The 15,992-nt window shown below is 37.4% G+C and overlaps 1 protein-coding gene across 5 annotated transcripts in view; it reads left to right on the top strand.

Moving 5' to 3' along the window:
• Positions 1–15,992, top strand: part of Myo61F (unconventional myosin 61F) — a 744,085-nt gene that overhangs the window by 485,424 nt on the left and 242,669 nt on the right. For all 5 annotated transcript variants that reach the window (XM_090391651.1, XM_090391648.1, XM_090391650.1 and 2 more), the window contains exon 21: positions 611–679. In XM_090391651.1, the coding sequence (XP_090247777.1) occupies positions 611–679 (69 nt within the window). The remainder of the gene's footprint in view (positions 1–610; positions 680–15,992) is intronic.

Raw genomic sequence — 15,992 nt, 5'->3', positions numbered from 1 at the left:
TTGGCAGAGCTAATCTCAGGTGATATGGTCACCTAAACAGAATGGGCGAGGAAAGATAGCAAAACAAGTGTTCTCTGCCAGGTTGGCAGGAAAACGACCCAGAGGACGACCAAGATATAGGTGGATTGATACGGTAAAAAGTGCCTTAGATGATAGAAATATAAGATCTGATAATGTTGGAGTCTTTACAAGTAACAAACTGATTTGGAGGAAAAATTGTAGATAGGAAGTTAGTGATGATGTAAATTTTTCATGTAGTACTATCATATCCTGTACACCCCTTGAGGGCACATTGGCAGGAATTTGATGATGATGATGTGATTTGTTTTCCTAAATTCTTAACCATGAATTTATGGCTGTGGTGTGGAATCACTTTATATATGATTTACTCTTCAGCTTAAAAAAATCGTGGAAATATCCGTCTATCCACTGAGCTCACAATTCCCCCCTCAGTAATCTTTTAATCTTTATAAAAGACTTGTGAAGTTCTCCAAAATTCTGTATTTTGCTCTATGTACATATGTTCAAATATGATAGTATGATAATGATAGTTAGTTTCATGAATTTTTAATAAAAATTTACATAATCAGCTTTTATCTTTCTCTCCTAGCTACAAAAATCCAAGCATATTTTCGACGTTATATTCAGGAAAAACATTACCAGGAAATAAGAAAAGCAGGTAACATTGAAAACACTTATTAGTCTTATGTCAAAAGAGTAATTTCATGTTCAAAATTTTTCATATTAACTGTTGGTGTGAACAAGCTGTCTGGAAAAAATTAAGTGCAGTGCAATATCTTTTAAGCAAAAACTGATTTTTGCAAAATCAGATTTGCAATATTACCACAGATTATCCTGTGGCACAGACACTTAATTTTTGAACATTAAATTTTTGAAGTAATATATATTTAAGTGAATGTCTAATTTCATTTTGTATTTAGATGACTAAATAAAAATAAATAAAATTATACTAATTGATAGTTCTTGCTTTTATCTCCATTTTTATTGTTTGTTTATTTTTATGGAGCTAGCTGAGGAATTGGATAAGTACCAGATCAACATAATAGGGGTGATGGAAACAAAAAAGACAAAAACTGGTGAGATCTTCAGCATTAAATACAAAATGGTATATTCAGGCAAAGAAAATCAAGGGAAAGAAGGATTAGCTTTAGTATTCCTTATGGCAGGCAATGTCAGGTAGAGTGATGTGGGCAAATATCAGAATGGGGAACTGAACAATGAGACTTATTTGTGCCTGTGATCCCACAAAGGTTCTACTAAGGTAGAAGTGGAGAAATGTTTTGAGGCTTTAGAGAAAGCAACTGACACAGTGAAAAAGAAAAAGTTGGTCCTTGTTAGGGATCTAAATAGCAGAGTAGGAAATGAATCAAACATACAAAAATATTTTTGGAAAATTTGGAGAAAAGAGCAAATCTGATAATAATGGCAAATACTTGTTGGATTTCTGCTCAGGACATGGACTGGTTATTACTGACACAATGTTCCAACATAAAAATATGCACGAATTCACATGGAGAGATGAGACAAGGAATAAGAAAAGTCTCATTGACTATGTTATTGTTGATAATGATGTTTTCTCTCTGATGCAGGACATTAGAGTGTACAGAGGATTTGAAATTGGAAACGATCACCATTTAGTCTTGAGTAGAATAAAATTGAATTTCATATCGAAAAGAAGAACATATAAGAAAGTCTTAAAGCAAATAAAAGTTGGAGGGTGGTTGAACTGTGGAATGCATTGCCTGATGGAGTGGTGAGAGCGGGAATGGTCAATGAGTTTAAGGAGTGCTATGATAGACTTTGTGTTTCTTAGGGGGGGGGGACCTCCCTTCGATGAGTCTTGACAGACTTTATGTTCTTAGGAAGGACCTCCCATGATGAGCCTTTTGACTCCATGGAGGCCTGAATAATAATAATAATAATAATAAACTGCAGAAGATGGGATTGGTTGGCTTCAAAAGGATAGGCCTTCTGAAAGATACCAGCAAGTTGTGTATGATGGAGCTGTATGTTAGAAAAAGAAGGTGGCATGACTCAGGGTTCTCTTCTTGTGCCTCTTCTGTGCTACTTATTTGTTAATATTTCATGTGAATTCACTGGGGGTTATTCAAATGTTCGCTGATGATACAACATTAGGTAGAATTATCAGTTGTATTGCTGATGTTAATTCTCTACAGGAAGATTTGAATATACTTCTTCTTCTCTCTTCCATCATCCACGTGGATGATGATGATGAGGCTGAATGAACTCTTTCCACTTCTATCTCTCCCGGGAGAGTCCGAACAATTCTGTCTAGTTTGGTGTTGCTTGCTGTGATTTGGTTTTCAGGTCCTCTTTTATTTTGTCTATCCATCTAATTCTGGGCCGTCTTTTGGATCTTTTACCTTCCATCGTTGTATACTTCTAGCTTGGACAAACGAGTCGGATTATTATTATTATTTAGGCCTCCAAACAGTCAAAACACTCATCACGAGACATCCTTCCTGGGAAACACAAGTCTATCAAGACTCATCGTGGGAGGTACCTCCTAGGAAAAACAAAGTCTATCATACCACTGCTTAAACTCATTAACCATTCTCGCTCTCACCACTCAGGCAATGCATTCAAGGTTCAACCACCCTCCATGCAAAGAAACCACTCCTCACCTTCTTACTCACAGTTTACTTTCGTAACTTCCAGGGATGGCCCCTTGTCATGATTTCTTCCTGCTGTTCAACCAAGCGAAAAAACTCCCCAGTGTCAACCATATAACCACCTCTCAAGAGTTTAAAAGTCTCAATCATATCACCTCTCCTTCTTCTATCCACCAAACTCTGCAGTCCACATTCTCTCAGCCGATCCTCATAACTAACATTGTACAGTCCTGAAACTTTGTTATCCGCCTCTGTACCCTTTCCACAGTTAATTTATCCACTTCAAATCTTGGGGACCAAATCTGAGAACAATAGTTTAAGTGTCGTCTGACCAGGGTCTTATACAACCGAATAATAATCATTTTATCTCTGCAGGTCAGTGTCGTTCTCATTATTGCAGCAATCCTCTGTGTTGCCTTCACCACATTTGCAATATGTCCCCCTAAATTTCAGGTTTCTATCAATCATCAACCCCAGATCTCTTGTCTCCCCTATTTTCCTCCAGTTTAACTCCTCCTACAGAGTATGCAGCATCCCATCGATGTGTCCCAAAGCTCATTTTGCTGCATTAAACCGACATCCCCATTCATTTGCCCATCTGTGTAGCTTATTCAAATCCTCTTTCATGACTACCACATCTGCACTATTACTAATAACCCTCCCCAGCTTCACATCATCTGCAAACAACTGAATATCCCTCTGCAATGACAATGTCATTGATATTAAGGTTAAACAATGTGGGTCCCAGTACTGAGCCCTGTGAGACCCCACTTGTAACCCTCAGCCTCCTTGACACTGCCCCACCATACAACTCTCTGATACCTATTGGACAGCCAATCCTGAATCCAACCTGACATCCAAACCCATGTGCTGCAACTTAAATAACAGCTTATCATGTGGCACCCTGTCAAATGCCGTCGCTAAATCCAAGAAAATGGTAGTATATGCGTTTTCCTCGTGTAATGTTCTTGTAACTTTATTATAAAAGGCTAGCATATTACTGAAACAAAAGCGCCCCATCACAAATCCATGTCGACTCTCACAGATAACATTACCGTCATCTGCTCAATGTTGTGTACGGTCCCTCACTACTTTCTCCAAGATCTTAACAACTACTGATGATACACAGACTGGCCTATAATTAGACACTTCCAGTCTGTTACCGCCCTTAAGCAATGGCACTATCTTCCTTCCTTCCATTCCCCAGCCACCTTTCCCATAGCCAGACTTTCATTGAAAAGCCAGGTCAAAGGAGCTATCAGTTCCTTAGCACATTCTCTCAAAACTCGTGGTGAAATACCATCCAGTCCCACAGCTTTACTTACATTCCAGAGTACTCAGTATTTGGAACACACTCTCCTCCTGCACCTCTAAACCTCAAACCAGCCCTATCCCTCTAGTATTAAAATTTACTCCTCCATGATGAAATACACCAATAAAGTGTTCATTGAACAATTCCACTATGTCCTCTACATTAGTCACTCTATTCCCATTTTTATCCCACAATGTCATTCTTCCAGAATCATTTCTCCTCCTATTGGCCACATAGCTAAAAAAATTCCCTAGGATTTTCTTTGGATCTTAGGGCCAATCTCTTCTCATATTCCAGTTTCGTCTTCCATACCATACTAGTCACTCTCCTGGCCTGTGTCTTATATTCTTCATGTATCTAGTCTTCACCTGTCTCCTTATATCTCTTCCATTGCCTCTATTTCACATGCAGCTCCTGTTTAGTATTGTTTGTCATCCACTTTACGCAAAATTGTATCCCCTTCTTCTTGTGGAATACAACTTACTCTTGCTGCTAACAAATATTCCTTCACAATTTCCCAAGCTCTGATGATATCCCATCCTTCCACTTCCTCCCTCCATTAAACTTCTCCAAGTTGATGTCTAAGACTATTATGAACACCTGCCTGTAATTCCACATATGTTCCTGTCTCTTTGATACTCCTGCATGTCCTTCATCTTCCAAGTCGAAACCACATGGTCACTCTCTCCAACTGTGGGAGAGATGTCATCTCAGTTATTATTAACTCTTCTAATGCTATGTCTAAATCCAAAACTCTTGAAACTCTTGTTCCCTCTATTACATGTTGCCTAAGATATTTGTCCCTCAAGAATTCTAGAAATTCTATTTCCTTATTGCTATATGCATCTTCCTCTCCCTAGTTTATACTGCTGTAGTTAAAATCTCCCATAACAATCATTCTTCTTGCACTTGCCAAGCTCAACTGTTTAAACATCTCCTGGTTCCCAACCTCTGTGCTCCTTGGTTTGTAGCAACACCCCACTAAATATCCCATCTTGCCTATCTCTACCTCACACCATATGCTTTCAAAATCACTAGTGTCACTGCCTTCCAAAGCCTCCACTCTTAGAGGACATAAGTTGTCACTTATCATAAGCAGCACTCCACCACCACGCTTTCCCTTTCTATCCTGCCGAAAAATGCTGTACCCTGCTGCTTCTATTCCTGTTATTATATCCTCTTCTGTCAACCATGTCTTGGTGATCCCAATAATCTTTGGCCAGGCTGATGCTATCAGCTCTACCAATTCCTCTCCTTTATTCCGGATACTCCTGGCATTAGTATAAAGCATAAAAATGCCACTGTTTCTATACCCAGCATTATCCCTTCTAGACTCCATTGGGCTCAGCGTTACCTAATGTTATCCATGTTTTCCCAAGTACCCATTCCCACAAGAAGCCACCCCTGCTACCATCCACTTCGGACATTCTAGTTTCCCTGCATTGACAGACTGACTCATTCCAAACAGCAATCTCTCCAGATGCCTACGTGCTTCCTCACTTCCTCATTCAAACGCAAGTGGTCTCTTGCATACAATTCCTCTCTGTCCTCAAACGCTCTCCAAGTATCCACATATTCCAATCCTCTCTTGTGACATTGTGACACATTCTAGCTATTATGTTATTCAACATTACTGCTTTTCTGCTGAGCTCGTCACAATCATACCATGGCAATATGCACACTATCTTTCCTCTCTGCATCATCTTTCGTACTACCTTGAGCAGAAATCTCATATCTCTCGCTGCCCAATTTACGTTACCTCTCCAGTCATTTGTTCCTACCATTACAATCATCTCATCTACCCTTTCACCCCTTTTAATTGCCATGGCCACACTTTCTATTTTTCCTCCAGGCAGACATTCCTCACGCATCCTATCTTGCACACCATGGATCATTGAATCACCATACATTACATCTCTTACCATTCCCTCTCTCCTCTTCTATCATTCTCATAACTCTCTCTCATTCCCTCTCTTCAACTTATCCTATTCATCCTATTCTCTCTTCTTCTGTTATTACCATAACTCTCTCTGATTCCCTCCCTTCTACTGTTCCCATTCTCTCCTCTTCTATCATTCCCAAACCCCTCTCTCATTCCCTCTCTCCTACTGCTTCTATTCTCTTCTCTTCTATCATTCCCCAAACTTTCTCTTACTCCTACTCTGATTTGCCTTGCATACATCTCTTTCATTCTCCTAATCTCATCTTTCATACTTCTCATCTTGTTCACAAGATATTCCACCTCCTCTTTCAGCTCATCTATCCCTCTCTGCAAGTTAATCACTCTTACTCGCCATTCATTTACCCAATCAAAACCATCTCCTTAACTCAAGCCTTCCACTCTCCCAACTCTTATTTTCTCATTCATACTTCGCTCGTCATTCTATCCTATCACACTACTTGTCTCCTGATATTTATTTCCTGTCCCTGAAGCAACTAGGTCAGTTATCGATATATCTAGTTCATTAATTTTCTCTGACTCTCTGCATTTTGCACATATACACACTCCCCCTTCTCTCACCCACATATCCAACTCCCGCAAAGCGTACATGCCGCAATCACTGCATACCACAAAGTCCTTTATTATATTATATAATAGAGTTCTTAAATGGTGGAGGACTCGATGACACGCCATTTGTAATTGCAGTTGCGCTTTCCATCATTCCTTACTGCTGATTACGTAACTACTAAACTAATCGCTAAAAATATATATATGAACACTGTTTCACAGATATATATATAAATAAATAAAATCACAGTAACACAAGTGTTATTTAGTGACCTTGCCTTCTCGGTAATCCAACAAAACTCCAAAAGTAGAACCACTAAATAGCACTTGTGTTACTGAGAAAAAAATGCAACACAATTCACAAAAGAATTCACACTATACACCGCTTAAAAACACTTTTCCCTACCACCTCTCATAATCACCTGCCATGTGCTTCAGCTTATAGTTTTAATACATGCAAGGTATTACACTTTTGGGTGCAGAGATATAAAGCTGTGTACTGTACTGTATTGGTGGAGCTGTATTTCAGGAATTGGATGAGATTTGTGATCTTTGGGTGATGGTAGACAGTAGTCTACTATGTCTACCATGCTGATATATGTCTACCATGTAATAGTCAACCATGCCGATATGATAAAAGTTACATTTTAGTTGCCTAATTTTCATTGTGATGTGGAAACACTAGAGAGGATCCAAAAATGAAGTGATATTGGGACTCTGGAGTGCTGGTTATGCAGAGCATTTGAAGGAATGTGGATTACATATTTTTGTGGATAGGAGGAGAAAGTAGAGATATGATAGAGACCTTCAAGTTAGTTAAGGGATTCTACCAGATTAATACAAAAAGAATTATAAAAAGAGTAGACATTAAGATGGGAAGAACGAGAGGCCATCCCTGGAAGTTGTATAAAGATGTGGTGAAGAAAGGTGTGAGGAGTAGATTTTTTATTTATGTGGAGATTTAGTGGTAAGTAGAATGCATTGCCAGAGTACATTGTGAATGCAGGGAGTGTATATAATTTCAAAGTTCATTGCTGGTTGCGTGAGCCTCCCACAAGTCTGACTCCATGGGAGGGTACCCCAATAATATTACATTGCATTATCCTGTCAAATGTATGCAAAGTCCAGAACTGTCATGGTATAGCCATTTCCTTTGTCTCACTCAACTGTTACTTTATTATAGAAGGCTAATTAATTACTGCTTTAGGGTCTTCCCTATGGAATGGCATACTGCTCCATAGAGTATTATTATTCTATAACATGTCCTAATATCCCATCTAATCTCCCATAGTCTAATCTTTGAATGGTACCTGTGGCATAACTACAAAACAAAAATTTACACAATCACCACAGTAATAAATTTTAATGAAAGTAAAGAGATTTCATACCAAAAATAGCGCTACATCATCAGTGTGTAGAAACAACAAGTAAATAAAAGAATAGGAATACAAGGTACTTACAACAATTGATTTAACAATTAAAAATGGTTGCTGCATGCTAGAAATTAATATTAATAAATATCATTAAAACTGTTTTTGATGTTTACATAATATGAGAATCTCCCTAACTTTTGGTAGAGAGAGATGATCACTCCAATTCAGGTTAGGTCAATGTAAAAGGGCTTCGCAACTTTCTTTGAAAAAGTTTTCATATTTAAAATTGATTCTATGGAGAAGACAAGCTTCATCCCACAGGTTACTGTGTTATGTCAATCCTATTCTGTGGTAGATCAGACTTTTGAGGTTTCACATATTCCATGTGGTATTGATGTTCATTAATTCTGCCCAAAGTATGTCAAATTACATTTACAAAGGATCTAGTAAACACCACCTAAAAATAGAGATGAGAGTTTGTCTTTTATAGATGGTAACAGATGAGAAATTTTTTTGATAGAAAAATGTGGGAATATGGTGATACTTTACTTTTACTTAATCCTCCCTCTTTTATCTTTTAACAGTGTCCAGGTAATTCTTAGGCTTTGCAACCAGGGAATATGGTGATATTTCTTCAAAATTCTACCAATGGGTTCAGAGATGCCAGAAATATATGGGATTAGAACCCTTCAGTCTGAAGCATCCTTAGGTGTTGGAATGTGTGCTTCTCTCCTTCAGGCTTACAACAGGAACTTCTCACTTTCAAAACTTTAATGGAATTAAAGGTTACAACTCTCATCAAATCCACCAGATAATTGACTCCTATGTTCCAACACTTAAGGATGCTTCAAGAGACTGCAGGGTTCTAATCCCTTATATTTCTGGCATCTCTGAACCTATTGGTAGAATTTTGAAGAAGTATCCATATTCCTTAGTAGCAAAGCTTAAGAATAACCTCAACACCGTTAAAAGGTAGAAGAGGGAGGATTAGGTAAAAGTAAAGTATCACCATATTCCCACATTTTTCTACTAACAAAATTTCTCATCTGTTACCATCTATAAAAGACAAACTGTCATCTCAATTTTTAGCTGGTGTTTATGAGATTCAGATTCAGCTTTTTAAATATTGCTATTTAAAAAGAAACATTCTAGAAGATAGCAACTTTTTGGACCTTCCACTTTTTTAGACCATCCATATTATGCAATATTTGCTAATGGGAGATAAAATTCTGTCTATTTTTATTATGAGAGGGTTTTTTAAAATAGTTCCATCCTCTTAGTTCGCTGTGGACTTATGGTCAACTGTATGAATGACTGGAGAGCAATCGCAGGCAGAGAAGGCCAACTCAAGGCAGTTAACTTAGATAATGTTAACCAGCTGGATACCAGTCATTTCCAAAGTTTAGTTTAGTTTCATTTGATCTTTTGGTTATTCAGTTTCATGAGACCGGTGAAAAAGGATAGTCTTTGTTTGAACTACATGTTGATATAAAAGAACTGGGGCCGTTTTTTTTTTTCCCTTCCCATAGTAGTCAAGTATATTCAGGACTACAACATCTGTTGAACAGATTACTGGAATCCTGTATCAATTATGGAATGAAAATTAACATCAGAAAAACAAAAGTGATGAAAATAGCAAGGAAAGAGGCAATATGGATATCAGAATAAATGGGGGAAAATTGAATCAAGTAAAGACATTTAAATATCTAGGAAGTGTTATTAGCAGTGATGGAAGATGCAAAAGTGACATAAAAGCAAGAATAGTGATGGGAAGAGATGCCTTTAATAGAAAATGGAATTTATTCAGAAGTAAAATGGATAGAAACCAAAAGAAAAGACTAATAAAATGTTATGTGTGGAAGAAGAAATTAAGATTTTGGAAAGCTTTGAGATGTGGATTTGGAGAAGGATGGAAAAAAATCAAATGGACAGATAAAATAACTAATGAAGAGGTCTTAAAAAGAGCAGCAGAAGAAAGAAAGAAGTCTGTTAAGGAGGATAAAAAGAAGCAAGGGAAACTGGATCAGACATATTCTGAGAGGGAATGGAATCATCAGAGATGCCATCGAAAGAAAAATAGATGGAAAAAGACCCAGAGGAAGAGTAAGGAAAACAATGCTAGATGATATGCTCAATGGAGACAGGTATACAACCTTGAAAGAGAAGGCTCAGAACAGAAGAGAGTGGAAGGAAAGTTTCTGCTACTAAAAGAAGAATCTGCTCAATTGCAGAATACTAAAGAAGTAGTAGTAGTAGTCAGGTCATCTGTCTTTTCTTCTCTTAATACTGTCAGGCTCTCTTGCCCCCTTATTAAGTATTCTAGGCCTATGATGAACATGGTTTTACTTTTTTACCTCAATAATAGTCGAAATCAGTCTGGGTAGTGGCTCTTCCCATATTGTATAGCATTATGCACATCTAAAAGGAAGTATTCTCTGTATTATGGGATATTAAGACAATTGATGTGAAGTCATCAGCTTCTATATACAAGTGGTCTTGTTGTGAAGTTACTTCATGTGCAAACTTTGCTTACTCTTGGATAAAGGATTAAACAAGAATATAATTTCTTGGCAAGTTTACCTTAGTATTTATTTTTAATGGGATTAAACTGTATTTTACTGGTATTTTTATTGGCCTGATGAAGAAAATGAGGAATTCTATGAAAAGTTAGTGTTTTGGCCTGCCTGTAGAGGAATGATGTTCTCTTACATTCTAGAGGTCTGGCAGGTTTTGTTTAGGGGGAAAGTAACACCCATGCTCAGACTAACTAATTGGTTACTGCTAATCTTCCAGCAGTACCAATGACTGACTTACACTGACTTTCAAAACTGATGGTCTCTGACACTAGATTGATTACTTCCCAGGACTGCAGTGATAAAAGACAAGCATGTTTGATGTATTTGCCTGGAAGTAGATTGTGGTACAACCATTAAGTAGCAAGAGCTAAATAGGACTAATATTCTGAAACCTCCCAAGGGAGTTCCATCCCAATAGAATGAATACCTGAGTGAGAGAAATTGCCTAGAGGGTTCATGGGAGGGAAAAAAAAAGTTGGATGCTCATTTGGAGACTGATAGAAGAACATGCCTGAAATACTATGGAAGAGAGTTAGACATAATACGGATATAGCCTAGAAATATTTTGGCCCACTTACAGGAAGTGGGTAAAGAAACATATGAATTGAAATTTATAACTGAATTCAGGAAACACATCAGGCAAGACAAATATTAAGGACAAATGTCATGCTAAGAAATATGAGATGAGTAGACAGATTACAAGAGAATGTTTTGAAATGTTTGAGAGCTTAAACACAAATTTATTCCCAAATTCCATGTTAATCATTAGTACTGTTACCCAAGAAGAGAATAATGCTAATGGAATTCTGAACCAGAGACCAAAAAGATATGGAGAGAATATTGTGAGGAAGTGAACAATACTCACAGTACTTTTTTCCATCTGTGGGGAAGGAGTACCATGAGGAGCTGTACAGGAAAGAGAGAGAGGGAAGGAACAAAGGAAATTAGGAATAAACCTCCTCCCTAGGGGAATCTTGAATTGGAACCACTCTTACTTAGGCTTGAAATTTAAACAACTATTAAGAATTTTAATAACAGTAAGGCCTTGGGTGTAAGTGGAATATAGACCAAGCCCACAGGAGATTTTTGGAGTGACTGTCAGAAACAGAAGCATGGCCTAGAAACCAGAAAACTTGAATTCATGCTACTGCACTCTAAGCAAGATATGAAGGATGGCAAGAACCATCCATTTAAAAGAATCAGCTAATGCTTTTTTTTCTTTTTTTTTTATTTCCCAAAAGGAGTAGATGAAACCATTTAGTCCTAACTTACTAACTTTTGGAATTTGGGTAAAGTCCATCTTTATCCTTAACCACTTATCCAAGACTATCAGTTTAATTGGCTTGGCATCCAAGGAAGAGAGTATGGAAGACAAGTACCTCTATCTCATAATCCCTAACACTATAAATATATTATTGTCTACAATAGTGTGAGTTCTACAGTTAATTTTCTTGAGTTGGGACAAGAAAACTGGTGATACTGGGAGAAAAAATAATAACTACTTGCATGTGCCAGAGATCAACAAACTTTGGAACCTGAAAAAGAAAAGCTTAGAAAAAGTTACTCTCAGCAAATAGGATCAAATTTAGAGACAAATGGGATCAAATTTCTTCTGGAAACCTAACACTATGAATGCAGAGGCCATTTCCATAGGGCTACACATGCCTGGAGAGAAGTATAGACTAGTTTAATCTCTCATGGAAACAAGATTCTTCTAAAGATTATTCTGGATAACATTGAAGCCAAAGTTGAGGGTGAGATGTCTGAGAAACAAGGAAGGTTCCTGAAAGATAAGAGTATCAGAGATCAGATCCTTTTTGTATTGAGCAAATCATCAAGAAGTATACAGAATTTAGACTTCGATGTGCTTCGTAAACAATTTAATAGCTTTTGACTGTGATTAGCATGTGAAATTATGGGAAATAATGAAATTAATGGGCTTTCCTCTTTTTAAGAACAGGATTTAAATGGTTGGATTTGGGTAGGCAAGGGAGTTAGACAAGGGTAACCACTTTCTCCTCATCTGTTCAGTATCTGTACTGTGGGCATTGTGACATGATGAACTAAAGATTACAATAGGTGGTAGAGATGGGTTTCAATCTTAGATACATTAATGATACAGCTCATCTATAGTGACAGAGAAGAGCAAATCCTTTAAAGAGTTAATGAGATTAGCAAGAGCACAGGATATAAACTCAGCCTTAATAAGATGAGGCTTATGATTATTGAAGGACTTCTAGTCAGAGAATGACTAGCCTACTTTGCCAAACAAGTCTCCCTCATAGTTGTCAATGCTCTTTTGAGAGCGTTGGCAACTATGAGTATCTAGATCTATCATCAGTGTGAAAAATTGCTGTTCAGAAGATATCAGAGGAAGATTAACAGTGAATTAAGATCAAGAAACTAGGCAATAGTAAAACAGTTAGTATGAAAGGATAGATCCAAGATTACAGGAATAGATCTAAGCATTCTGAATGCAGCTGGTTTTTCAGTATCAACTTATGCATGTGGAACTTATGTCTGATAGGAAAATGATAGCTGCTTTTGAGATGTGGTATTATAGTTGATTAAATCTCATATACATTGAGATTTTATAAGAGATTGGCCCTTGAGAGAATATGCACAGCTTTAAGACTCCCTAAGAGCATTGACAGATTGAAATCTGAGGTACTTTTGAATATATGAAAAGAATGGAAGAAGGATCTCAAACAGTAATTATTATTATTAACATCTGACCTCCATGGAGTCAGACTCAACGTGGGAGGTACACACTATTGCACACAATGCTCATCCAACTGTGCCTTAAAATGATTCAATGTGCCTACATTCACAACACACTCAGGCAATGCATTTTACTCACCAACCACTCTCCATGCAAAGAACATGCTCCTCACTCCTCTGCTCTCACCCTCTTTATACAGTTTCCAGTGATGGCCTCTTGTTCTACTCCCCTCTCTCATTCTATGAAAAATCTCTTCCATATCAACCTGATAACAACCCTTGACTAGCTTATATGTCTCAATTATATCTCCTCCCTTCCTCCTATTCACGACACTTTGAATTTACATTCTCTTGCTGTCCTCGTACTCCAAAGACCAATGATAACCTTTGTGAAAAAGATATGTTGGAAAGAGTCTTCTCTAGACTCTTTCCAACATATCCTTGTCATCATGAAAACCCAGTGACCAGATCTGTGCATAATTCATATGAGGCCTGATCAAGGCCTCATACAATGGCATCATAACCTCTTTATTTCTGTATGTCAGGATCCTCTACATCATTGCCATTATCCAACGTGATGTTTTCACAACTTGTGCAATGTGGCCCCTGAATTGTAGGTCCTTGTGCACCACATCTAGATTTCAAAACCTTACACTTTATAACATTGAGCTGATAGTTCCACTTATCTGCCCATTCATGCAATCTATTCAAGTCCTCCTCACAAGGCCATAATATCTGATTGACTCTGCATTGCTCTCCCCAATTTTGCATCATCTGCAAACAGCTGCATATCACTAGTTAAACCCATCCCAATATTATTAACATACAAATTGAACAACAATGGTCCCAAAACCGACCCCTGCAGTACACCACTAGTGACCTTTCTCTTATGGGACGCTGCACCACCCTTATACAACTTTCTGATAACTATCTGACAACCAGTCACTGACCCATCTCAGAAGTCTGTTATTCAATCCCATCTTTTTCAGTTTATTTAATAGTTTGTAATGTGGAAGCCTATGAAAAGCTTTTGCAAAATCCAAGCACACCACTGCATATGCATCTCCCCTTGTCCAATGTATTTGTCACCTTGTACATAAGTAAGTTAGTAAAATATGATCTCCCCTTAACAAACCCATGATGATAACCACAGAGCATACTGCTGTTATCAACCCATTTCTCCGTTTTTATGCCAATTTCAACCCATTTCTCTATTTTAAAGCCATAGGCCTTATCACCATCTTTATGCAGTGGAACTGCATAAAGATGGTGATAAGGCCTAAAGCTTTAAATTATAGGCCAATCTCTCTCTCTCTCTCTCTCTCTCTCTCTCGTACCTCCACCAGAACTCCAGATATATAGATTGGCCTATAATTTAAAGCCACAGCCTTATCATCACCTTCATGGTGGAACAATTTTGAATTGAAGATTGAAGATAGTGTACCTGGGAACGGGGAAGATGACTGACTCTCAGTGAGATGGAGTTTGCTCTTGTCCTAGTTTCAAGAGTGAATGAGTCTTCAGACAGCTGATGGTTCAAGAAAAGTTTAGAATACAGCTACCTGGCAAGAATTTGTGTGACTCATCACTGGGTAATGGAGTGACAATATGGAAGCTGCTAATATGTAATGAAATTGCAGGGTTTATTTCCATGTGCTAGGTTTGTAGGCAGGTAAGTAGGTTTTGTAAGAAGTGGGAGGGAATTCATTGTAATTCCATTCATTCATTTTGAAATTTTATTTCATGCTTGAATTCTGCTCCAAAATACGATTATTTTTTGCAAGATTTTTTGTTGGGAAGATATAGAACTCAACAGTGTAAAGAGTTTACTGCCTTAAACTTTAAAAAGATGAGTCATTTAATTATTTTTGGCATCCCTAGTCATTGATGCTAGAACATTATTTCTATAATGCAAGCAACTGTGTTAATTGATACAATATTCCTTTGCATCTGTTTGGTCTAAAGATTGATACTGTTTTATACTCAACCAGAAATTATATCTTTGCCATTTCAGTCAGTTGCTTGTTAAAATGATTCTCGCTTAGCTGAACTTTAATTCTCTTGAAGACCTCCAGAAATCACCTCAACTTTATTTTCATACCATATCAGTAACTGTGAGCATCACAGAAGATAAAGGAGAGGCATTCCTTTATTTTCACAGGAATAGTGTGTGTGTGATACTAATGATAACAACAAATGCCTGCTGGATTTCTGTTCAGGACATGTATTAGTTATTACTAACACCATGTTCCAACATAAAAATGTGCACAAATTCACATGGAGAGAAGATGCAAGAAATAGGAAAATGATCCCTGACTAAGGTATAGTTGACTGCAATGTTTTTCCACTGGTCCAGGACAAGAGTATACAGAAGATTTGAAATAGGAAGTGATCACTATTTAGTTTTGAGCAGAATAAAATTGAATTTCATATTGAAAGGAAGAGTGTTTAAGAAAGTTTTAAAACAAATCAAGATTGAGCAGCTTTTCAGCTTTCAGAAATACACAAACATCACTGAAGAAAAAATGAAAAAGTTTGAAAACAAGAACTAAACCTTGGAGATTCATTGGCAAATCCTGAAGAAAACATTGATTGATTCAGCTGGAGAAGCATTTGGTGAGGTTGTCTGTTAAGATAGAAAAATCAGAACTCCATAGTGGACTCGGGAAGTTAAAGAGGCAGTGACGGAAAAGAAGAAAGTGCATCAGAAGTTCCTGGCAAGTAAGTCAGCTTATGCTCTTGGAGAATATAGAGAAAAATGTAAGAAAGCAAAGCACTGTGTAAAACTTGTTAAACAAAAGTCATGGGAAGTAAGAACATACAAAATAAATATCAGGAAGGTAGCAA

This window comes from Typopeltis vanoorti, chromosome 4 (genome assembly GCF_054136105.1).
Source record: "Typopeltis vanoorti isolate ZY-2024b chromosome 4, IOZ_Tvanoo_1.0, whole genome shotgun sequence".
Classification (NCBI taxonomy): Eukaryota; Metazoa; Arthropoda; class Arachnida; order Uropygi; family Thelyphonidae; genus Typopeltis; species Typopeltis vanoorti.
The sequence above is the reverse complement of the archived record's forward strand: the minus strand, read 5'-3'. Positions and strand labels throughout refer to the sequence as shown.